Source organism: Corvus cornix, chromosome 4 (assembly GCF_000738735.6).
Source record: "Corvus cornix cornix isolate S_Up_H32 chromosome 4, ASM73873v5, whole genome shotgun sequence".
Lineage (NCBI taxonomy): Eukaryota > Metazoa > Chordata > Aves > Passeriformes > Corvidae > Corvus > Corvus cornix.
Window position 1 is genome coordinate 3,311,976 of NC_046334.1, and position 25,550 is coordinate 3,337,525.

The 25,550-nt window shown below is 40.2% G+C and overlaps 1 protein-coding gene and 1 non-coding gene across 2 annotated transcripts in view; both read left to right on the forward strand.

The window, feature by feature from the left end:
- The window catches only part of LOC104693664 (N-deacetylase and N-sulfotransferase 3), a 52,782-nt gene extending 29,871 nt beyond the window's left edge, over positions 1 to 22,911 (forward strand). Inside the window, exons 6-14 of the mRNA XM_039550835.1 lie at positions 633 to 761; positions 9,801 to 9,983; positions 11,492 to 11,588; positions 12,435 to 12,558; positions 15,737 to 15,911; positions 16,336 to 16,506; positions 17,498 to 17,607; positions 18,061 to 18,163; positions 19,360 to 22,911. Of these exons, the coding sequence (XP_039406769.1) occupies positions 633 to 761; positions 9,801 to 9,983; positions 11,492 to 11,588; positions 12,435 to 12,558; positions 15,737 to 15,911; positions 16,336 to 16,506; positions 17,498 to 17,607; positions 18,061 to 18,163; positions 19,360 to 19,479 (1,212 nt within the window). The 3' untranslated portion in view covers positions 19,480 to 22,911. The remainder of the gene's footprint in view (positions 1 to 632; positions 762 to 9,800; positions 9,984 to 11,491; positions 11,589 to 12,434; positions 12,559 to 15,736; positions 15,912 to 16,335; positions 16,507 to 17,497; positions 17,608 to 18,060; positions 18,164 to 19,359) is intronic.
- Positions 22,912 to 24,988: 2,077 nt separating this feature from the next.
- On the forward strand, positions 24,989 to 25,119 carry LOC120409994. Its single transcript, XR_005601891.1, has one exon. It is a non-coding gene; the product is annotated as a small nucleolar RNA SNORA24 (small nucleolar RNA).
- Positions 25,120 to 25,550: the final 431 nt, after the last annotated feature.

Consider the following 25,550-nt stretch of genomic DNA (forward strand, 5'->3'; position numbering starts at 1 on the left):
GAAAAACATTTTTTAGTTCTTCATATTCAAAGGATTTGTTCTTGGAATGTTTTTTAAATTAATTTTGCTCAGACTACTTTGTATTTCAACTGGTCCTACAAAACCACAGCTGAATGAGTTAATCTTTTATATAAAGTGAGAATTATTGGCAGAATTCCCTATGTGTCAGTGTAGAATTATTATTGGTGGTGATGCCTAAGCCAAAGAAAAACCAACTCGCCTTTCCAATTACAGTTTAAATTTTCAACAAAACCATCATTCAGATAAAAGTGGAACTGATTGATACGATACAGACTGATAATATTTTAGATTATCTTTCACATTATTTTAAAACTTTAGACTTCAAATACTTGGGTTTAGGATGAGGTGTTACTGACAGAATGAGTTTGAGGAAGCCCTGGAATTGTAATTTGGTGATAGAGATCAGTCTCCAATTTCAAACAAAATGTGATGAATTTTTGGATGTTATGATTTTAGGGATAATAATTCATCTAGATCATTACTGATTCCTAGCAAAGTTGAGATGCCCAATGTACCCAGCAATTACCAGTTACATACTATTTCTCTGACTTTTATTATCTCATTAGAAGCATAAACTCTTGAATTTTTTCTTTTTTTTTTCATAAATGCAGGTGCTTCCTAGGCAAACTTGTGGCTTGTTCACCCACACCATTTTCTATAAAGAGTATCCTGGAGGTCCAAAGGAATTAGACAAAAGTATTCAAGGAGGAGAGCTGTTCTTCACAGTGGTTCTCAATCCAGTAAGTACAGTGGAATTTTGAAATGTTTCTAAAAAATTAGTTAAAGAAAATTACTGCATGTTCCAGGGCTGATCAGCTGGGTCTCCCCAACAGTAATGGTTAGGCACAGTGAGTTCTTTTGCTTTTTCAATTAATTAAATTAAGATCTAATATTATATATGTTCTGTTAGTTGTACAAAGCAGTCTCCACCATTTTTGACAACTGTTTTGTTAGTAATGCAGCAGTGCTAGCCTGTCTTGTTCTTTACTTTTTGCATGAAATCAGACCCCTGAGATTTAATTTTTAGAAGAATTCAAATGTAAAGAACTGCTGTGAGTATCTCAGGTAAAGTTCATTTCTCTGCTCTGCCAAAGTTGTGATGCAAAGCGTTTGGGAGCATTTATTGAGGTGAGAAGGCTGCAAGCAAGGAATGCTTGGGCTGCAATCAGTTTGGAGAAATTTCACTTGCTGTCTCATAGCAGCTTCCAAGAAGAGATCCAAGTAAAAGAACCACACAGTTCAAAGAAAAGATCGGAGTAAATGAATGACATCTGCTTAACCTTTCCTTTATCTTTAATAGAAGATAAACAAGAAGTGAGGCAATGAAACAAACAGAACACTGACAGAAGAGAGCAGTGTAGTACTTCCAAATGGCATGGGATTAGGTCACTTGTTTCAAAACTGACCTTTTAGACAAGCTTTTAGATGAGGTTTTTGTTTGGGGTCCAAATGAAACATATAAATAAAACTCTACTGTTCTGTAGAAATGTAGTCACGGGAACACCAAAGGGAACAAAACGTATTTCCACTCAAAGCTTTCGGAATAACAGCCTAAATATTTTGTGCCCTTTTTTAATCTTCCGTAATTTAATGCAGTCTGAAGAAAAACCATTTCTGAAAGCTACTTCAGCAATTTATATTCAGGTCTGTTTTCCAAGCCTCAAATTCTTTTGGGCTATAGTTTTGGCTCTTTGAGAGCAGTTACTTTGTGTTGTTCCCCTTTTTCATGTTCACATAGCAGAATGAGGAAATAAAAACTTCAGTTCCTTAGCACATGTGTGGTTTTCCTTGTCGAGGGTGGCAGTGGTCACAGTCGTAGCTTTGATGATGTGTATTGTTCCAGGCACAGCATAGAATCAATCATAGAAGAGTTTAGGGTGGAAGGGACTTTCAAGGCCATCTAGTTCCAACCCCAAGTTAATAGAGCTGAGACCTGGAAAATTCATTGGCTGGGGAGGGCATTGGTACCATAGCAGTGCTTTGGCAGTATGTGGGTTTTGACTAGAAGTTACTAGTTTAGCAGATTAGACATAGTGGAAGGCACAGTAACAATATTTTGAGTCAGGACAAAATACATTCCACATTGAAGCACAGCCACAACAGCCAAAAACTATTTTACACCAGTAAGGAACAGCAAAATTTGAGTGCTTGAGGCATAAGCCTTTTAAATTAAAAGATTGAAGAAAATGGAGGGAAAGACGAGATAAGCAGTGAAACTTTCATGATTTTTGATACTCATTGTGGAGGTTTGATCATGCCTGCCTGACATCCTGGAATGTGAGTACAGTAGTGTCTTCTTATACATTACACTTAGGTCTTTGATTCATGCATTGCTATGTAGACTGTGTGATCACCTACTTCTGAAAATTATGATATCCCAAATACAGTACAGGCTAAAAGAATAGAAGTTAAATGCAGTGTTTTCTAAGTACAACTGTAAATGAGTATTAGGCCAAAATCTGCCCAAGACTCCTTCTAAAGAGTGCCGTTGAAAAGATGATGCATCTTTGTTTTAAATACCTGCCTATAAACAGTTTCTCAAGTTCTAAGCATTAGCCTGGCAAGTCATCAATTTAAAGATTAATGTTTGTACCTTTGTGGGTTTTAGGTCTTGCATTTATTCATGTTACAATTTCAAGTCAGAGTTGGGCAAAAATTCAGACATTAAAATGAAGACTTAAGTAGCTTTAGGAGTCTGTCTAATTATGGGGTGGCATTTTGGATTTCATAAGCTTTCCTGTGTTTTCATTAAAATTGCTGGGATTTCTTGATGTGAAACACCCACCTTTTGAGAGGATGCAAAAATGCCATTATGAGGCATTCTCAAAACATTGTTTTTCACTGATACAAAACTAAGAAGAGAAAACACTACCCATGAATCATTACAATGTCAGCTAAACAATATTCTCAGTAATGAGTACATAAATAGTTAGTTTCCAAACGTGGAAAATGTGAGTGTGGATTAAATGTTAATTTTAACAAATTTCTTCATTATATTTAATTTGGAAGTGAATGTAGCTTTTGAGGTGTAAGTCACCAGGCTGAGACTTCAGAAACTGAGTACCCTACATTGAAATAAGTGCTCCTAAGAATGAAGCCCAGCATTTCTCAGTGGTTTGGCTGTGCAGTGGTGTAAGAGAGGCTCTGCCTCTTTACAGTGTGCTCAATCAACCACTGTGTGCAGGATAAACCACAAAAACCCGCAGGACCATGTGTGCATCTGTGGGTTTTTGTCATGAGAACCAGCATGATGGCCCTGTTCCCAGGGCATTGTGCAGGCAGATGTCCTGCAGGTATGCAAAGCCTCAGGAAATCTGAGATGGCTGTTTATGTGACTGGGAACCAACAGTTGGCTTGTTGGAGCAGCAAATCTCACAGCTGGCAGGTTGCGTTCGTGTGGTTTGCATTTGTACCCCCTCAGTGGTGGCTGGGATGTGATGCTGACCATTATTGCTGTCGTGTTCATAAAGCATCCTGAATTCTGAAGTGCCACCAAGCTGCAAAAGAGCCAAAGCACTAAGAGAACACTATTACCCACTCTTCAAGTAATATTTTGTATGTCTGTGTCCTGTTAAAGATCTTGCTGACTGCAGCGGCCCTCGGGCGAGATTGTGCTATATCGGGATCTTGCACAAAATGTTTCACAGGAAAAGAAAAAGCAAGCTTCAGCAGCCTGTATTACTGGCATACTGGCATTATTTCCCCCCAGATTATCAGTTGAATAATTGACTTACAGGGAGGTTGAGGGACTTGCACTGATTTAGCCAGAGAATACCGGGGCAAAGCCACAAGGGAAACATGCACCGTAGAACTGTGTAGTGATGAATATCTTACCCAGTCAGACGCATCTCCTTCTCTGGTTTATTGTCTCACATAGTTACTGTTTTTTCATACCACTATACTGACTTTAAAACATTTTAGCACATATTCTTCCTGATAAACTTGTTCGAATCTTCAGTGACTTCAGATTCATCTCTCTCTGCAATATCCAGTGAAATTCTTGGATAAGTAAAACAAATTTCTGTTCAATGTTTCTTAGAACAAAATTGTACCGGTCTCCTAAATACGTCTTTTGAAGGGAGTGAGCCATTACATTTTGAGCTATGTATGATGAAGAGGTCAGTACAGACACTGTCATCAACTGTATCACTGCTTCTCAGATCTGTTGAGCTGTAGGAGATACAGATCTGGAGCTTTTCTATCCTACGAGATGAATGTTTAAGGGTAACCAAGAGTTCATGAAATTTTTCTGTAACTTTTCTGCCCCTAAGAAAATCAAACAGAATACAGTAATTGGATGACGTGAATTTACATGCACTTCCTTGCAAAGTACTGTGTGTCTAGAGATGGAAAGAAAAGGGAAAATGCCCTGTGGAGAGTAATTTGGTGAAAGCCTTCAAATGGTTGACAGCCCAACAATGAAACTAATGTGTAGCCAGCTGTGTGCTCTTGACATGGTTACAGCAGTGCTGATGAAGAGGAAAGGCTGCTAATGCCTTAGGCACTTTGTCTGATTGATCTTAAAATAATTGTAATCTTTGTGTGCGTTCAGTTCTAAGTATTATTTTCTTCTAATTTTTACCTCTCCCCAGTTGCAGTGAGTAGAGCTGTTATTAAGCTAATTGACTTGCAGCAAGGGAGAAATTATCTCCTTTAGCACTGAAAATGAGAGGATTTGCATGCACATCAGCAGAACCTGCTGTATCTTAATGTGACCCTGAACTGGCACTACAGAAGAAAATACAAAACCAAAGGCGTTCAGACTCGGATCTTCCCTTTCTGTCCATCTTGCTTGGCACAACTTCATATTTAACTGTACTGACTGTGAGAAGCAGGAAAGATGGTTCCGTTTGACAGGCTTGTCCCACTTCATGGGTGAGAAAGGCATAAGTTTCATCTCTTCCCTGTCCTCTTGTGCCCTTAACTCCAGCAATAGTTGCCATCAGTTGGGGCAGGGAGGGAAATCAGTCTTGCCAAGCATTTTGGCTGACTGCAGAACACAAGTATTCTTTGCCTTCCTATCTGTTCTTCAAAACCCACCCATAAAAGCCAGACAGAGTCTGGTATTTTGTGGGTGGAATAGAAAAAAATACAAAAAAAAATTTCTAAATGAGCAGGCAGTGTGGAAAGGCTGTGGAACAGACAGGAATAGCTGTCTCTTTAGAGCTGATTCCTTGTAACAGTGGGCAGGAAATGCATTGAAACTGTGGCAATAAGAAAATTTTACTCTTCTGTGATCCTTAAAATTCTTGAATGGAAGGCTTTTGTGCCAGTGGTTTAGAGTGAACCGAGTCTTTTGGACAGTACTAGCACTACTGAGTCACAAGGGGAATGAGCAGCAGCTGAAAATAAACTTGGGGTTCCTGACTTGTCAGATCAACAGTTCAGAACTACACCAAGTACATCATTTGTTTGAGCTCGTAACTCTTCCCTGGCTCCATCATATTTATGGTGGAGACACCACTATACAAATGGAATTCCACTCGTTGGCAGTCTGCGAGTGGACAGGTCCGTGGCAGCTGTGAAAGCAGCAGGGCAACCTCAGGGCTTAAAAGGGAGTTGCAGTCTGGGATCTCTCTGGTGGAATTGAACACAGCTTTTCTGCAAGCATCCAGGTCTGAAAGGATTGTCTTTCAGCTATTTAAAATACATATTCAATATAGACTGTGCTCTGATTTGTTATTCTGTCACTTTGGTGGTCTAATGGAGCAAAACCTGCTGTTACTGAGTCTCTCAATACCTGGAACAAAACTGTTCTGAGTAACTTGGAAACAATAGCAGAACTGCAAACAGAGTGTGCACATTGCCAAATGAATTGGAATATAAGTGTTCTGAGAGTTGAATGTACTCTCGTGGCCTGTAAACATGTGCTCAGTAGCTAAAGCACCAGCAATATTCCAAATTGGTAAAGCATCTGCTTCTAGTGTCTAGCTGAGAGCACAGAATTAATTGTCAATCATCATTTAACTTCATTTTGAAGGGTTGTGCGTAACTTCATTGAGTTGGGAGGCCTCAATGCTGCCTTTTAATGTTGTTGCACAGATGGGAGGGTGACATAGTGCCTGTGACTAAAGTACCTTGATGTCTGGTTTGTTAGTAGGAATTCATTTGAGTTGGAATTGCCTGCAGTAGATCTATATATGGTGAAAAAATAAGTGTCCAGTATGTAGTAAGTGTTTATTACCAATTTTTTCTTACACCAACTCTTCTAGTTCTAGATTTGAAATGCCAGAATAATTAAACTCTTCAAGATCATCGATGTCTTGCAAGTCTCAGACTTCCCTCCACTTCCCTTGCTGCCGCAGCTGACCTTTGAAAAGAGAGTCTTCTCTCTGCTCTGGGGTCTGATCCTGGCAGCTTAAGAGAGACCCCTTGACTCCGGGGGAAGTCAGGAGCCCTAAGAAGGGCTGCTCACTCTTGGGAATAGTAATATCATTCCTTTGGGAAGCAGGCACTTCTGTTTTGTCAGGAAACAGCAGCTTTTGCCAAGAATCCAGAAACTTAGTTTGAGTAGTGTCCTTGGTGTATCATGTCAATAGGTGCAGCATCCTAATAATCTTGATTTTGTAGTGATCAGTATTTTTTAAAATATGCAGCCAGTTAACATCCATCACTAGAAGCTGGGTAACTTGTTTGCATTTTGTTCGAGTTGTTTGTCAAGCATCTCTCTGTTCTTGATACATAAATTAGATCATGTTGGTTCGTCTTTTCCTGAGACGTGATTTAATAGCAGCAACTCCTTCTCGATCTCAGCTCCAGTTTGTTGACCTAGAAGCTATTGCCTCTAATTGGGAAATGTAGTAGTAAGGAAATATGCAGCACAGAATGAGCAGTCAGAAAGATAAAAGCTCTTTCTCCTGAGTGCTTGTTCTCATTTCCCTACATTTCTGCAGTACCAGTCCGAATCCCAAGTGAAATCAGGACTGAGAAAGGAGAGCAAACATAATTTAGACCTCTGTCCTTCCGCGAGGAAGGACAAGATGCTGAAGAGAAGAAGCTGGAAGGAGAAGGCAGAGCACAGGAGAGCACCTTTGCAGCTCTGCTCCGAAAATGTGTGAGAGCAGGAAAGGAGCTGCTGCCCAGAGGCCAGATTTAGTCCCAAACCATCATTTAAAAAATTGTGTGCATTCCATTTCAGTTCCCTCCTGAAGGATATTAAATCCTGTGGAGAGTGTGCGTTGAAGTGCAACCAGGGTGATGGTTTGTTTATGAGGAACAGCTGAAAAAGGGTGATCCTTCTACACTGAAATAAAGAAAATGCTGAGATGCCGGAAAGAAATTATTTGAGAAGAGTGCTGGAAATAATAAAATCAAATAAGCTCTTTTTATCTGAAAGGGAGGTTAAAATGCTTGTTAGAGTGAATGAATATAAATCCGTTCACAACTGCTTCCCTTTCGAAGGAGAAATAAAGAAATATATGAAGCTCTGTTTGCATTTTACAGCATTTCCCAGAGGTGGAAGATTATTGAACAAATAGTGTTATTTACTGGGTCTAGCCTTGGGAGATGGCCACAAAGGATTCCTTTTATAGCTTCTGATTGGTGGTTCCAAGAGAATAAGTCTTCAGAAGCATAGCATGCTAGTAGTTGCAGAGAAAGAATAATTCTTCTTCATTAGAACTTGTTTGAATGACTCAGGACATGGTATGGTAGAGCAAATCAAAGCATCATAAACCCAGTATGGAAGGGAAAGAATAATCATTATGTTTTGTCCTGGTGTGAAACAGCAGCACCTGCAGCTGGAAGGGGATTGATGTGTGTTCCCATCCTTCTGCACAGGGAAGTGGGGAATGATCCACCATCCCTCTGAGCTAATCTGTGATATTTATGATGCCATATAGAAGAGACCTTTTCTACAATGTAAAGTCATGTATTAGCTCATGTATATGCTTGACTGAGTATGGATTTCTTTCCAAGACTCAGCCATTTAAGTTTTCAACCAGCATTTGATCATCTTTATGTTGTAAATAATTAACCATAAAGTATTTGAGTTAAAAAATACAACTAAAATGGGAGCTTAGGACTCTGATCGTTTTTCCCCTTCAGTGACGCAGTTTTATATGCTGGAAATTATTTATGATGATATGTCCAGTGAATTTCTCAGCCTGCACTGACATTCTTAAAATTACAGTGATATTCTCTTCAGGGAAAGAATAATTATATTTTCCCTGGACTAGAAATCTTTTCAACTTCCCTTGCTTTTTCTTTCATGGCAGTGCTGTAGCTGTTGGCGTGTGAGGAGTTGCCAGGAGGTGAATTGACATTAAAAATGTCAGAGGTCAGCCCACGTGCAGGAAAGAAAGAGGCTGTCAGGAAAGCAAGTTAACCTTTTTTATGGGAACCTGCTGATTGTGTCTTTGGTGAGAACAGCGTAGTCCTGTGGCTGCTCCATTCCTGCTTTGAGAACTGAAATAAAAAAGGACTTGAAAAGGCTATACATTTGGTGCCTAAAGGGAAGGGGTTTTCAATCTCAGTCCTACCCACAAAGAAAGATCATCTCCTAGTGATTTAGTAGTGTGTATCTTCTAATTTTGCCATAAATACCAGTTTTTCATTCTTTTCTTTTTTTAAACTGGGGAATGGAATTCCTTTACAAAAGATTAACTTCAGTTCCTGAACTAATTTCAGAATTATGACCATGATAAGCTTTTCTTTTTTTAAAGTGGCTTACATCAGGTCTTACTTTAAATAGAAATGGCTCATTCATGGCATTAGCAGATGTATTTATAAAAAGAGTCATGTTTCTCATTTTTTAATGGAAATTAGTCTGGAGAGTTTATCCTGGGAGAGTTCTACTTTAAAAAGAACTTCCAAGAAAGAAATCACTGGTGGCGAGGTGAGGGTTCGCAGATTTCAGTGTAAGGGCAGACTGTTACATCAGTGAAAAATTACCTTGAAAAGGCAGCATTTTAGAAAACAGAAGGTTCTGTCTGCAGCCCTTCCTCAGTCGCTGGGAGCCCATCCTTGCAGTCTGTGTTTTCCTGCTCCGCTCACCAGCTCAGTTTAGGTGTATCCAAAAATGCCCTTCCTGTGAGAAACCTTCATGGAAGCATTGCTTCCACTGGGAGTGTAGAAGTGCAGTTGGAGCAAGGGCTGGAGCAGGAGGGTGTATCTGGCTATCACTTTCATAGTAAAATATTGGGAGAGAAAATACCAGCAGCCTTAAAACTTTTGGGGTTTTTTGTTTGGGAATATTTATGCACAGTTATTTGAAAGTACGCAGTGAGGTTTCAGATATTTTCTTGGTCTCTTTCGTCAGGCCAGTGCTTGCAGAATACTTTTGTAGAAGGGATGAACTACTTACTCTATAAAACTTAGACCTGCAGCCACAAGATTAAAGTCACAGCAATAGAGCTCAGCTGCTTCCTTAGTCTCTGACTTCTTTACGCTTCCATGAAAACAGGAAGCCCATTTTTAACATTGCATTTGTATTCCTCTTAAAAGTAAAGCTGTGGGCACTGTTTTTGCTGTATCCTACGAAGTAAATGCACATAAAGATGATGTCGGTGTTGCCCAACCCCAGGGTAGCATTGCCCATCTGCTGCTCACAAAGCTCGTGGGACCTGTTCCAGCATTCTCCTCATTGACTGCATTGAGTTGACTTGAGCAGAAGGATGTAATTCAATGAGGGCAGGGGTGGAAAGGGCTGGGTGAATGTGATCCAAGGCTTGCTGCTCTCAGTAAGAGCAAAATGCAAATGAGATTTTTACTACCTAGGGCTGCACTGCCATCTAGTGATGCAAAGACTCGAGGTGTGCTCTTCATTTTGTCTCCCACAGATCAGCATCTTCATGACACACTTGTCTAATTACGGGAACGACCGCCTGGGCTTGTACACCTTTGTGAACCTGGCCAACTTCGTTCATACCTGGACAAACCTGAAACTGCAAACCCTTCCCCCGGTCCAGCTGGCTCACAAGTATTTTGAGCTGTTCCCTGAGCAGAAGGACCCCCTCTGGCAGGTGAAGGCTGAGCAAGAGATCAGAAAAAAAAGTCTTGGTGGTTTTTTTTAAATTCTTTGTTTCAGCTTCTTGTAGAGAAAAGCAGTTATGTTTTTAAGTTGGTTCCATAAAAGAGCCAGCTTAAGCTTCAGGGTGTGATTGTGTTCCCTGTCGCTTGTAAAAGGCTGTGAAATTAATATGCATTAAGATGTGCAATTAAAATCATCTTTAATTAGGTTTTTTCCGACTTTACTTGCCTTTAAAAATATGGGGAAAGACAGGCAAGTGCATGTTGTGTTATTTTTCTTCTCCTTTTGGAACTAGCAGGAATAAAGCATTTGACAGGCAGATTTATATGCATCTTCTAGCAATTAAAGAAATGAGGTTTTCTCCAAGTGTGTAAAGAGAAGAGGGCATCCAAAAAGAGAAAAGAGCATTAAGACCATGGATACCCTAATTAGCCAAGTGGAAGCAGATGAGATAAATCAGAAAGTTCACAATTGGCTGAGAACTGCCTGAGGAAGAAGTTTGCCAAGAAGCTGTAGGTACCTGAATGATATTAACCCAAATAAAATCTTTTTAAGGTGGCTTGGTAGAGATACTCTAAGAAGCAAACTTTACTAAATCAAACATAAAAATGTCTTTAAGTTTGCTTACTCAAATGTTTTCCAGCCTTGGATATTGAATTGCCAGCTTAGAGTCTGAGATTGCAAATTTGTACTTAAATATGTGTCTTGAAATTCATGCTGGTTTTTAATAAAACATTGAACTAGAGGGAAAAATGTCAGGGATTTTGCATAATACTAAGAATTATTTTAAAAATGGAAATTAGCCTGGAGCCACATTACTTGAAAAATTATAATTACTTAGAAAAGACACTTGTAAAATACAGGGACTAAGATATACTGTATGTGGTGTATTTGTGGTGTATTATGTTTTGTATAATTAATGTGATTTTGAAGACAGGTATATATTTTTAAGCCTAAAAGGGGTACATGGAGATAATTCCCTTCATCTCAGTGCAGTATTGCCAGACAACAGTGTCAAAAACTGTCTGTGAGTAGCATTTCCAGAACAAATTTAAACTGATTCAATTGTAAAGCAGCAAAGCCCCCAAAGGTTAATATTAGGTACTGGTTTGAATTGGAGGATCAGAATATGAATTTGTGAATAGAAAGCCTTAAATCATAATTAATTTACTCCTTTAGTTTAAAAAATGCAGCATATATAGTGTGGTAGCTGTTACAGGAATGGGGCAACTATATATGTGTACAATCCTTCTCCTTAAAATAAATTGCAAATACTTAAGACACTCAGGTTCTGACCTGGTTATGTTGGAAATACAATTCTGAATCACTGGAATAGTTCTGGAATGCACAACTTAGTTTTCAGTCATAAAGAAAAATAATAACTTCAGGTAAGAGTATTTGTACATGGGTGAAAAATAGGTAATTTATATAGAAGGGTAGCTTAAGAACCTTATCAAATGTGATTGCCAAGGAACTTCTGAGTTTTCCTTTCTATTTTAGAACCCCTGTGATGACAAACGGCACAGAGATATCTGGTCTAAGGAAAAAACCTGTGATCGGTTGCCAAAATTCTTGGTTGTAGGACCCCAGAAAACTGGTGAGATTTTCTTGTATTCCAACAAGATAGGCTGTGTGTAAGTTCAAATAAGTAAAACAGTTAATCAGTGTTGACTCAGGCTGCTGTGTAGAGATCCTGATCATCTGACAGCATTTTTTTAATTTCAGCAAATATAGCTTAGTAATGTAACTTACAACAGCAGTCAGTACACATTGAAAATGCAGGGTTCAGGTGTGTTTTTAGCAGCTTTACATCAAAATAAGTAAATTTTGATAAAGAGATGAACTAGATAGACAAGCTCTTGTCAAAGTGCAAAAAGGAAAGGACAGGACAGAGACATCTTTCAAATAGATTGGATTCTGAATTGCAAGTTCTTGTCTTGCCTGTGTCTCGTTTATAGAATCTTGTTATTTCTTGGCCTTTTTTTCAAGCCAGAAAGTTCCTAATGGACTGTTCTAATTACAAGATTGCAGTAGTTTATAAATTGACTTAATGGTTATTTTTCTTCTCCGTAATCAGAAAATTGCATGTAAGCTTCCTTCCATCTTCACCAATCCCCAATAGCTACTGAATGCAAGATTTTTAAATATTTTTGTGACAGTCTCGTATACACAAATCATTATTTTTAAAACACAGCTATTTTAAGTAGGAAAAACAGATTTCAACACTGGCACTCCAGTGTCTGTGTTAACTCTTTACCGTTCTTTAATTGTCCTAATTCTAAAAGCTCAGAAAGTGCAGGATCTTAGGTGGCATAAATCAACATCTCCTCAGTGAAATGAAATGGAATAAAGCTGATTTAGTCCCATCTGTGACTATGATCCCCCCAGAAATGTGTGTATGTGTATTTTTATTTTACATCTTGGACTTTTATCCCATTTGCAGGTACTACAGCCTTGTATTTGTTCCTGATCATGCATCCTTCAATCATTAGTAACTCCCCCAGCCCAAAAACCTTTGAGGAGGTACAGTTCTTTAATAGAAATAACTACCACAGGGGGATTGATTGGTAAGATGGGTTATTAGTATAAATATAAAAGTTTCTATATTGTGAACAATAGAAAAATGACATTACTGTTGGTAATGGTAACTGTGCCTATATAAAGTGAGATAAGAAATAACCTTCAGTGTCCTTCCGAAATGAGAAATAAATGCAAGTGAATAATGATCTTACTACAGAATATCTTAAATGCACTAACTTTTGTGAGGCTGTCTTGTAAATATCCAGGTATTAATCTGTGCAGAACAGTAACAAAATGTGTATTTCTCGTTACACATGCCTTTGAAGGTGGGACAGTAATGGTTGTTAGTTGTATATATGGACACAAAAGTTATGTTCCTGCTGGAAATCTTATTTCTCAAGAGAAAAATATACTATCAGGGAGAGGCATTTTTTCCTTTAAATAGGGTATGGCAATAGTAATAATGTTAAATGGGGGGCAGGGAAAGCCTCTCAAAATGTTCTTTGAAGATCGGGTAATGAGGAGAACGTGTCTCTGTGGGTCAGTAAGTGGTGCTGAGACAGAGCCTGGATCCCTGCTGCCATGTTCACTGTGGCTCCCTGGGAGTCACCAGGCACAGCTGCCCTTGAAGGTCACTCCTCATTCCTCTGCTTCCACAAAGTGCTGCACTGTAAAGCACTGCAGCATGAAAGCTGGTGACATGCTGGGGTGGCTGGGGAGCACCAGTGAATAATTATTGATTTCTTGTCTTGTTTCTTTATTTTGCCTCCAGTTTAAGGGAAAATACTTTTATTGCCTTTGACTTTGTATTCATCCATAAAATTAACAGGGTGAACGCTGTTCTGTGGTCTCAGTGCAGACACATCAAATCCAATTTGTTTGTACGTCACTCGTTTTCCCAGAGTTGGAATTGCTGCAGCACATTCCCGCTGGGAAGGGTGGTGAGTCAGCCAGTTGTGCCAATGGAGAGGTGCTGGATAAATGACTGGGAGTGGGAAATTGCTGCTGAAGCGTTTGCAGTCAGTGAGGAGGACGTGCAGGCGAGGCAGAGCAGCTCCACGCTGATGGAGCAGCCTAAGTACAGCAAGCCCATTCTTCCACAAAATCAGTGTTCTCAGGTTGCTGGAAAACTACTGTGCTGCTTCTCTCTTTCCTCCTGCCTTATCCCCTTCCCTAAGGTGCAGGTACAATTTGGCTGCCACACATGTCAAATTACCTTCATCTTAATGTGGCACTGGTGCATAAAGCTCACACTGGTCAGCCTGTCTAGACCAGGCACATCCCTTTGACAGGTTCTCACTACAGCACCAACTATGTGCCCCACTATCCCTGCCAGGTTCCCACAGTTAAGTCTTGGATCCTCTGAACTCCCTGTTTGTGTAGTTGCCTCATTCTTAGATTAAAGTTCTGTCTGCCAGACGGATCTCTCAGACCACCTAGTCTGATAGTGTATTTCAATGCTGGCTTCCCACTTTGTAATTAGATACAAGGGGCTCTCTTTATTAGTCCATTAATTGGCTGGGATTCCTGCAAGAATAACAAATAACAATCAGTTCGATTTCGTTTACAGTTGTGGAGACAGGGCTTTGTCCCTGAGCTGACTCTCACTTAGTCTTTGTCCAAGCTTAGATTTAGAGCAAGGCCAAGTACAGAAACAGAATAGGGTTCTTTTAGCCCTCAGAACCTCAGTATTGCTGTTTTGAAAGTGGTATAGATGTAAATTGTAGTCTTCCAATAGGCATGGCGGAATAGTGAGATGAGAACATATCCTGCTGCTATTGAAGTGGAGAAGTCTAAATAGACCAGTCCTGCATTTCTTTATGTAAGCTTTGTTACAGGTTTCTTGGACAAGTTTCTTTAAAGCCTTCTCAGCTTTGCCCTTACTGAATTTAATAATTGTCTCATGAATGAGGGACCAAGCGAGACTTCTGCAGTCCATGTCCAGCAGAAATGCTGACCCTAAACTTTGGAACCTCTTGATACCACACCTAGTCCAATCTCTTTCCAGTTTTCACTGATAGCACATCAATGCCCACTTTTTTTGAATCTTCTGTGTTACCTAAAGAATCAATTCACTTTTTTTGTCCAAAATCAGTGTAGTGCCACGTTTGGTGTTAAAGGCTTATAGTCTTCATTGCCTTGTATTTATCATTCTACTTCCAGGACTTCAGTACAACAGCATAATAACTTCACACGTGATCTAGAGCAGATTTGCCCCTAGTGCCTGTTGCCTCTCCCCAAGCTGGCCTTCTCCTTTCCTGGTAAAGCATTCTGAGGCCACACAGTCAGGCTGAGTCATTAGCTTCTAATAATTTTTTGAGTAAAAATGGGTATAGCTTCGTCTTTCTCATCAAATCAGCCCTAATACTTCTGGGAAATAAAAGTCCATTGACTTCAATGGTTACAATTTCAAAGCCAACAAGAGCATGTCATTTGATTTAGAAGTAGCTCGCTTGTATGAATAGAACAAAGTCCAAGCACTGGAAGAAATCTCAGTCCTTAATCATGGTTTTCAGAAGAGGCTGTTTTAAATAACATTTATTTTCTCAATACAGGTTAACTGAAAAGTCAGGAGGGACAAAATTTCCCATTTATTGTTTTTCCCAGCAATAAGAAGTGGTCTGAGGGCCAGGGATAAAGAAGTCCTTGTATGACAAAGCAATTGCAGGAATTTAACTACGACTTCATAATGGATGAGGAAAGCTCACAAAAAACCCTAAAACAACTACAACTCAATTTTCCCCAAAAATGTGACTCTCAGAAAAATAAGGGAATTCTGTCACTGCTTTGAAACCTTTTACCTGATGAAGCTGTGTGGGATTGTTTCAGTGCCTCTCCCCCGCATAAACAGCCTCTTTTCAGTGAAAGCAATTCTGATACTAAGTAGCTTTTTCTTAGAGTATTGCACTTCAATTGATGTCAGCAAAAGGCCAGATTTGGAAAACCCAATTTCTGTTCTGCCTGAAAAGTGAGAACTTGCTAATTTTAAGATACACAAATACTGTAACATTTTTATCCAGTTAAAAAAAATAGCTTCAATGTCTAGTTACATGTAGTGAGAGGCAAGCTAGTACCAAGTAAAATATGATTAAAAATGCACTGTAAAATTTGGTTTGCCTTTTGGCTTTTATTTTAAGTGAGTATTCTAGAATAAAATATGCTTAACAGATTTATCAGCCTTTGTGGGATTTTTAAGTAGTTCTGAGAATGATGTTGCTTTCCCAGGTACATGGATTTCTTTCCCACACCTTCTAATGTCACCACTGACTTCCTCTTTGAGAAAAGTGCCAACTATTTCCATTCTGAGGAAGCTCCCAAAAGAGCTGCTTCCCTCATCCCGAAGGCAAAGATCATCACCATCCTCATCGACCCGTCCGACCGCGCCTATTCCTGGTACCAGGTATGCACTTGGGAGAACATGGGCAGGCACCAGTCCAGGTTTCCACCTTGAATCCTCTCTGTATATCCTCTCAGGGTCTATCTGTATAAAAGGGTCGCATAGCACCAGCTTTTGTTCATCAGTCAGTGACCGTATGTGATCACCCTTGGGCTGAGATATCTGTTGTTTAAACCTGAAAATATTTTAAGGGTTAAAATAACAGAAACCACTTTTTCAAGTTTACCTGTAATGTAAAAGACAGTTACTTAGTCAATTGATTTACATAATCAGCACATACAGAAATTAGTATATAGACACAGTTATCTAGTTCATGCTCAAAATACAAGGTAGGTTAAGAAATTTTTGTCAGTAGGAGCAACCAGTTTGCCTTGTTCTCCCAGCTTGTGTAGTCTGTAAAGTTCCAGCAGTGTCACTTCTTTTACAGCATCAGCGATCCCATGAAGACCCCGCAGCTCTGAAATTCAGCTTCTATCAGGTGATCACAGCTGGCCCTCGAGCCCCCTCTGAGCTCAGAGCTCTCCAGAAGAGATGCTTGGCCCCTGGATGGTATGCTACCCACATTGAAAGATGGCTCACTTACTTCCCACCTTACCAGGTGAATAAGACTCTTGTCATCCTCATCGTATATATACACTGTCCTAAAAGTTTACGTTTGTAAAAGTCTTGCCTACTGAGCGCTGATCTCGGGGATATCCTACAAATCATTAATCTCCTTCTGGCCCCATGTAAGATCAAGCCTCAAAAGATGCACATCCTAAGCCCTGAACATCATGTGATAACACCAGACCAGCCAGACAAAATCACATGATCGGTATCTCCTTGGGAGATTTATTTCTGGAATGGAATTTCGTGACATTGGCAGCGTGTCTGGCACCACTCCGCACCCAACAGTTAGAGGGAGGTTGGCTGCAATCCCAACCTTCTGTTTATCCAGGACTCCTGTAGCTGAGACAAGTTGGCTGGAGTCCGCACCTTCTGTTTTCCCAGAGTGTGTCAAGAAAGGTCTGATGCATCTAGCGGGTGGTATTCTCCACATACTCTCTTTTCAGCCAGCCTTGCATCTCTCTTCATGAGACACACAATGCTGTAATATCCTGACTCTCGTATGAAATTCTCCTCGTTATGTTTTCATTTGCTTTTCTCCACAAGTTACCCGTGAACATTGAACAATATGCATTCTCATGCAGATTTTTGCCAGATTTTATGTCCCACAGTGATAGTGAAGAACCAGCCCTGGTAGCCTTACCTTTTATCTAGAAAAGTAGTAGCCATTAGTAAGGTTTTTTCTTGGCTGGACCAATCTCTCTCCATTTCCTGCCAGTATTTCTTATCTTTCTAGATCCTTCAGTGCCATTTCTCTGTTGTCACAACAGCTTCCAATGCAATATAATTTCAAATTTAATTAAGATGCTATTTACTCTGCTCCCAGGTCATTAATGATGATGACAATTAAGACTGGGCCCATTATTGTTTCCTGGGGCAGTACTCTCTATATAATGAAGGAGTTTGACAGAGGTGGAAGTTTCAGTTGCAAGCCTGAAATAATGAATTCCAAATTAAACTGCCATTTATTTTCTCTGTTGTAGTTGCTAATTATTGATGGACAGCAGCTGAGAACTGACCCATCTACCGTAATGGATGAAGTACAGAAGTTTCTGGGAGTCTCTCCTCATTATAATTACTCTGAAGCCCTAACGTGAGTTAATTAGTTCATCATTTTCACATGTTTCTACATTCCTAAAATACCAGCTAGTCTGTAAGTCAGCTCCCTGTAGAATAAAGCCCCTCACAGTTCTTTGAGCTGTCAGTAGGGTGAATTGTTCAGAACACAATTTGGGGTTCAATTTTCCATGAATCATTCACTGAGCCACTTGGCTGTTACAGAAGTAGAGCCCTGACAGACAAAGTGCTGTTTTGTGAGAATTGCATATGAATTTTGAATGGATCAAAAGGAATTTTACTTCCGTGAGTGGAACATGGAATGTTGATATGCATAAATAGAAAGCAAATAGAATTAATTTCTCTTTTTTTTAGCATTAGCTGAAAAACAGATTCAGTTATCAGTCAGGAATGTAACATCCACTCCTTTGGATTCCGACTCCTAGATTTGGTTACACACAAATTTTACACCACACAATGTTTGTTTCAGATTCGATTCACATAAAGGATTCTGGTGTCAGCTCTTGGAAGAAGGAAAAACCAAGTGTCTTGGAAAGAGCAAAGGCAGAAAATATCCTCCTATGGATTCTGAGGTAAACCATTATGCTCATTGGCATTGTATGGGAATTCAGTTGGCACATATGGGACATGACAGAGGCAAAATCATGAGGACAAAATCAGAGAGGACAAAATTAAGGAGGTGTTAATTATTTGGGTGCCTTTCCCTACAAAGGAGATGTTTAAGATAGCCGTGGAGTGCATAGACTTTCAGTTCTTTATTTCAAATGTGAAGATTAAGTCATTTAAAAAGTAACAGCAACAAAAAACCCCCACAAATTCTAAAACTTGGTGCCCCTTAGAAAACTAAACTTGCTGCTCCTGAAGCCCTGTCCCCTTTACCTTATGGACTTCAGCAGCAGAGGTTCCACAGCACAGGTTTTCTTCTCATGATCAGATGGGTATATTTGTGTGGCCCCTTGTCTTTAAGACTAGTTAGACTGTGACAAGTAATGCAGACACTCCTATAATCCAGTTTTAAGAGAGGTTAGATTCTGTTTCTATGAATGTTATAAGTACCTTCCTCAGACAAATGCCCAAATGAGGAAATTTCCATCAGATCAAATGCTGCAGCCTGTACCCAAGGGCAATTCAGTCTCCTATTCTAGCTGTAACTTTTATGTTGATTCTGTCTTGTATTGCCATTTCATTTAGCCTGACTAAAATGCAAATAAAAACTTACAGTTTGAATAGCAGTAAGAATTAATGTACCAGGTAAGCTGGGATTTTTTTCTCACAGTACTTATAAATAACTTCACATCAGTAGAGTCATACTGATACAAAATCATTAGGTGAGAAGGATTTTGGTCAGAGATAAGACTATGTTTGTGTAAACTCTTTGTCTTTTTCAACTCTAAATACTTCTGGAAATGGGGGTTGCTAACTGATACATGTCAACATACAAAGATATTTTAGAAGCTGTTATTTCAATCACATTGCAATAAAAGTATCTGCATCACCTTCAGTGTGATTCTAAATTTACGAGACTATCTAAGAGTAGAATCAAATTTTGCTTTGACTTTGGTGTTCGTTTTGGACAACCTTTGTTTCCCTTGAAATTACCTCTTAAGAGTTCAGCTCCTTGCATGCAGTAGGTAGCGTAAAACAATATAGATTGCATAAGAGGAAGTCAAGTTTTCACACAGGTCAAACCAACTTTGAAACCTTGAATTCACAGCAACTGCAGTAGAGCATTTCATTAAATAAAACCTCCTCCTTTTGTATCCATCAGTGCAGGGCCTTTCTGTCAAGCTACTACAGAGATCACAATGTGGAACTGTCAAAACTCCTCCACAAACTGGGACAACCCCTGCCATCGTGGCTGAGACAGGAGCTACAGAAAGTGAGATAGCAGTGGAAGAGAGCTTTTTGAAATCTCCCTTCCACATTTCAGTCATCATACCTGAACTTTCCAGCAGCTACCAGAAGGTCTTGTAAGATATACCTCTTCAAAAAAGTGTAAAGGATAGAAGTTATTTCCATATGCTGGCATGTGGATTGTAAAAATACATGTGTTTCTTAGAGCTCTGGTGGGCCAAATCTTTCTCATTAACATTTCTGGGCCTGTGGACTTGTGGACTACTGTGCACATATGTGGAAGTTATTTACAACTGGTATAAGCATCAGAGATACACGACCTGGTCCAATTTCACGGTAAATATTCACATTTTTATATATCAGTTTTAAAGTATTGTGTCTCATGTAGGTTTTGTAGCCCTTTGTTGGACCACTGACAGTTTTTCTTAGGATTTGATTATTGTGTTGCATAGGATAAGATAACTTAATGTAGCACAAAATGCCCAGAGTACTTCTGCCTTTGGAATCAGCTTGCTAATGCCCAAAACATGTGCAAACCCAGGGGAGCAGTACAGTTACCATGTGTCATTTAGCTGTGAGTGGCAACAAATGCACCCAGCAGCATATGGAATCCACAGGTGTAGAAAGAAAACCACAAACAAGTAAAACAGAACTTATGATTATATCCTGTAACAACAAACCCTTAGAGTGTGGGAAGGGCCTTTGTCTGTAATTAATATGTCTGGTTTTGTACCGACTGAGATGTGAACTATCTGAGCAGAAATTTAACTGGATGTGTGAAGCACACGAGTTGCAGTATTAGACTTCGACAACCGTGACCCAAACTGGAGCAGGGCAAGGAAGATGATTTCACTCCTGTCAGCAGCCAGATCTGGACACATCACTGTGGGCTTACATTTCTGAGTCAGGAGTGACTCCACTGAAATAAATGAAAAACTCATAAAAAGCAGAAAAAGATCCTTACTTTTATTGCCTTAATTTGCACCACTGTTTTTTGCTTAATTTATTTGCTTTTAACCTATGGTTTTCCCCCCACAGCCTCATCAAAATTGTAGCATCTTTCTGCAACCTTCAGATTACGTCAACAGCAAAAATTACCAGATTTCCAGATGAAAATACCAGTTCTGTTTCCAGATATGTTAAACATATTTGGTATTAAATATTAGGAATAAGCTTTCGAGGGGGGAAAAAAATAAACACAGCGTGTAATCATGGTAGAAAATTACACTCGAATCATGGGAAAACACAAATATCCGCCCTTGCAGGCAGATTATTTATGTGATAGTTCTCAACAATACATCTCTCAATGCATCAGATTAGATGGGAGATAAAGTCTAATCAATAGTGCTTAGAAGTTGAGGAAGATCATTGGAAGCTTCAGCTAAATGTGGCCTTAAAGCTCCTCACTGAACTTTGGCTCTGAGTGTTTCTAAAGGTATGAAGGGTTAGCGAAAAGAGAACTACAGTACTAAATGCAAGGCTTTATACAGTAGCTCTGTAATGTTTTCATCATTTGTTTCAGGGTGAATACTTAAAATCATGCATCAAATGGTGGAACAACTTCCTATTGTCTCAGTGCTGTTTTACGACATTTATGTAATCATACAATTTAACTTTCAAGGTAATGAAATGGAAACCAGTCTGTTATTTCCTAAACAGAAAACAGATGTTGAGATCCTTACTGTACCTCTAACTGGTAATCTTTATTATTTATTGATTTTGTCTGTGTAATGCGTGGTTTTGATAGGCCTGTAAAGAAAAAAATCTAGACAAATTTGCTGTATATAACAATATTCTTTACGCAGCACATTTTTGCTAAGAGAATATGCATGATTAAGGATGAGGACCTACTAGAGTAGACATTTTTTAAGATGAACATCTCTATTGTTTATTAGAATGAGAATTTCATTTCACTTTAAATATTCAGTCATATGGATTTGTCTCAAAAGCTGACTTGTCTTAAAGTACTTATTTGAGAAAAGAAACACTCTGGATTCTGAACACCTGTAAAAGCAAGTACTCTGCATGCTATGGACAGCTCGTGCATCCTGCAAGCATCCATATAGATTTGTTACAGCTAAATTGAATAACTGGAGAGAATGCCTGGGGTTTTCATCCTGTCATGATTGATTTTACTCGATACAACCTGGTGTAACATCAGTCAAACATTTTAAAAATGCAGGGATTGCACAAAGCTCCTGTTGTGCAGGGCTGCCTCAGTTACTCCATGTTCTTGAGTGTAACAGCATTATAAAATAGAGGAAAATGGAAAAAACCTTGGGCACTATCAAGTGCCTAATGTTTTCAGGGTGAGAACACAGATTGAGTGCCTCTTACATGCAGGAGGAATGGCCTTCAGCCACATTCCTAGTTCATTCTTTGTTTTAAAGAATTCCCTCTCTGTCTTCTTGCCCTGGGAAAGCAAGGCCCTGAATGAGTGGGCAGTCAACGACAGAGTGGTGACATTGGTCACATTGTCCCCTGGGGAATTTTACAGCCCGTCTGTGGTCACCATGAGGCACTGGGACAATAAATCCTCCACACGTACGTCCTTGGGTGGATTGTTACTTGTTTGTGAAAGGATGGTATGAAGCCATGGGGGTTTTATTCCAGAACTATTCTATTTAAATGTGTTCTTACATTTAACAGGAGCCTTTAAGAAGCACTTTTAACATGCAGCCAACTTGGTGGAGGAGGAGGAGGCTGAGCACACCATGCAGACAGCAGCTGGGTGTGTGCCAGGGGATGCACATAAGTACAGTTGAGTAACCAGGTCATACCACACGAGTTACCTGACAAAGTATAACCTCTTCCATTCACAGTTTACCTGCAGTGTTTGATTTCCAGAAACAGACTATCAGTGTTAGTACTCTTAAAAATCTGGATTTGTTACAATGAATCTGTTTGCTAGTCCAAGTCAGATGTTTTATTGTGGCTGGTAACACAGCCATAGTTTCTGTTCCCCTGGTAGGTAACTGCACAAGCAATTTCTTTAACAACTGCTTGATTTTGTGAGTTTCATCTTCATTTTCATAAACATGATTCTGAAATTTGCTTTCTGCAGACATCAGTGCCATTAAAAAACAATGTGGTTCTGAGCAGATACTCACCATTTGGGGGTGTAAACACAGAGCCTGATCTGAAATCACCTAATTATTTGAGCTAACATTCCTGAGAATACTGTGACATTTTCCCAGTTCTACTTGTGCAGAAAGAATTAGTTTGAATGATTCGCAGACTATCTTGTACAGAATATCCTTTTTCATTGCTTAAAAATGTGAAACTTCCTCAGGAAGAAATTAAATAGATATTTCAATGTTTATAGATGTAATACTCTTGTCATTCACATTGAATGAAAATTGCTGGAAACATTTTTCTCAGAGTTTTTTTTTAATAAAAAATAGATATTATTCTGATAGTGGCATGGTATTTGAAGTGCAACAATAAACTCTGATAAGAAAATGTAGTGCTGTGTGGAAGTGACTTTCATGTTCACAGAAGATGTCCTTTTCCAGGTTGGTTAGCAGCTATTGCAGCTTGACACTGAGCTACAACACAATCCAGCAGCACAGGAGCAGCACGAAATGTTTTCAGAAATGAAAAATACTGCTTACTCTTGCTGTGAGTGAATATTGCTGCTTTATGCAGCTGCTTGTTTTACTCCTTTTGCTTCCTGCTTACTTTTTATTTCTTGTGCCAGCACTTGCTAATGCGCTGGAGAAACATCTCCAGAGTTTGCTATTTTTAAGATAACAAGGAAAATTTATTCAAATCATTTGCCTTGGGGATTCAATAGTTGTGCCAATGCATCAGCCTACACAGACATGAGAAAAGCTTTCTTTGGAGAAACCTCTAAAGATGGTATCAATGTCCAAAGGAAAATTCACGTTTATCAACAAACAGGACAGAATATAAAAATGTATTTACCTAACTGGGCAAAAGCTGCTTAGAAGTGTAGGTAATAGGATATTAACAAAATATGGAATTCATTACAGAGAAATGATGCAATTTAAAATTAGAGAGATGGGTATTATACAAGAAGTTTAGACTTCTTAATCTCTTAAAGAAACAGTAAAGTAATAATAGATAGTAAGAAAAGGGGAAAGATCTTTGCTACAAATAATACCTTCTTGCCCTCTGATTTATCCACTTTCACGTAATGTTTCTTTTCAGTTCTTCCAGTCCACAACTTCCTGGAGCTCGAAGGCAAAAGACTTTATGTTTTTTTTTTGTCTCTGTGGGCAATATGGATGTAGAAAGCACAACAGGCAGGGAAGGGCAAATCCCAGGGGCAGGAAGGTAACCAACAGCTGAAACCAAGGGCTAGGGAAACCTGAATGGGGGAGGAATTCAGACAAAGTAAGAGTGATCATCTAAAAAACGTGCATTGAGCTTGACTCTTCCCTGGGCTGAGGACAGCTAATAATCGTTAAATAAGCTGCTGTGCTGTATAGTAATTAGGGGAGATTGAGACTTGACATGAGGAAGCATTTCTTTATGAGATGGTGTTCAGACACTGGAACAGGCTCCCTGGAGAGGTGGTTGATGCTCCAGGCCTGACAGTGTTTAAAAATCATTTGGAAAATGCCTTTAACAACAGGCTTTAACTTCTGGTTGGCCCTGAGCTGGTTGGACATGTGGACTGATGATCCTTGTAGGTCCCTCCCAACTTGAATCTTCTGTTCTGTTCTATCCTGTTCTAACTAAAAATGAAGGTGTGGACATTTGGCCAGCATGCAGTTGCTTACATGGACTGGAAAACGGAAATGACCTGTGTCCACCTAGAGGGATGACTTCATTTTTCTAGCACGTCTTTCACGACCTCTGATTTTTATTTTAGTCCATGGTTTTCAAATAACAAGCAGTATTGTTGCAGCATTTAAGGCCCATCTTATGATGGGACCAAGTATACACACACGCGTATCTACACAGAGAAAGCAGCATCGCTGTCTCGATCAGCTGAAGGTCTCTGCTTTGGAGAGTCCCTTAACCCGTTTGCCCCCGGGGCTGCTACTCGGTATCTTCGGGAAGGAGCGGGAATCAGAAGGGGAGGGATCAATCCCCTTTGCCGTCTGCGCGTTCCCCGTGTGGCCGAGCTCAGGCGCGTGCGCGCCGTGGCCCCGCCCAGCGCCGGAAGCCCCGCCCCCAGGCCGGCGTCACGGCAGTGCCCAGTTCCCGCCGCCGGCGCGTGCGGGGTCGGCCGCGTGCGGAGGGGGTTCCGCGTGGGTGGGCGCGCGGCGCGGCCGTTGGCGCTGAGGGGGCGCGCGGCGGGCGCGGGAAGGGTGAGGGTGAAGTGGCGGTGGCGGTGCTCGCGGATCGGGCGCGTTCTCCTCCACAGCGGCAGAGGAGCGGAGCGGAGCGGAGCGGATAGAAGGTAGGCTCCGTGATGGCGTGGGCTCCGTAACAGGGAGGACAGCTGGGAGCCGGGCAGGGCGGCCCGGGGCCGCGGCCGGGTCACGGGCGCGGGCCCGCGCCCGCATGAGGGAGGGAGAGAGGAAGGGAAAATGGCGGCCGCCACGTGGCTGCGGAGGGGGGGAATAGGGATCCATGACTCCATGGGAGCTGCCGCCTGTGGCTGACTCCCTTCCTAGGCATGGAAGAGCAGGGCCTTGCTAATTGGCAAAACTTTTACCCTCTTGTGGGTATGAGTCGTTGACTGTGGCAAGTAACAAACCGAGTCTGCCATGGGGTTAGCCGTCTCCCCCTTTTTTGGGTGTCTTTTCGTTGATCGGTTTTTCAGGTGTCTCCCTTATTTCCCCCCCGTAATAAGCTATTACAGCCCAGTTTTTAAACTTTTTTTTTTATTATTGTTTCTTTAGTTCCACAGGAGCGCAGAAGCTGAAAGTATGGAGATGTACTTCTTGAAGATACTCTTTCCAAAACCCATGTGACTGGCTGTGTGTTACCTAATAAGATCTTCAGAGGTGAGATTTGGGGCAGGAATAATGCAGATTCGATAATTTATGTTTAGCGATTACTGTGACTTGTCCTGTGAAATCAAAGTACCGACTTGGTGTTTCATTTTAATGCATATTTCATTGTTATGTGTTCTCGGGACAGAAGAGTATAAACAAGCGTATTAGTGTGACTAGGAGGAGCTGAGCT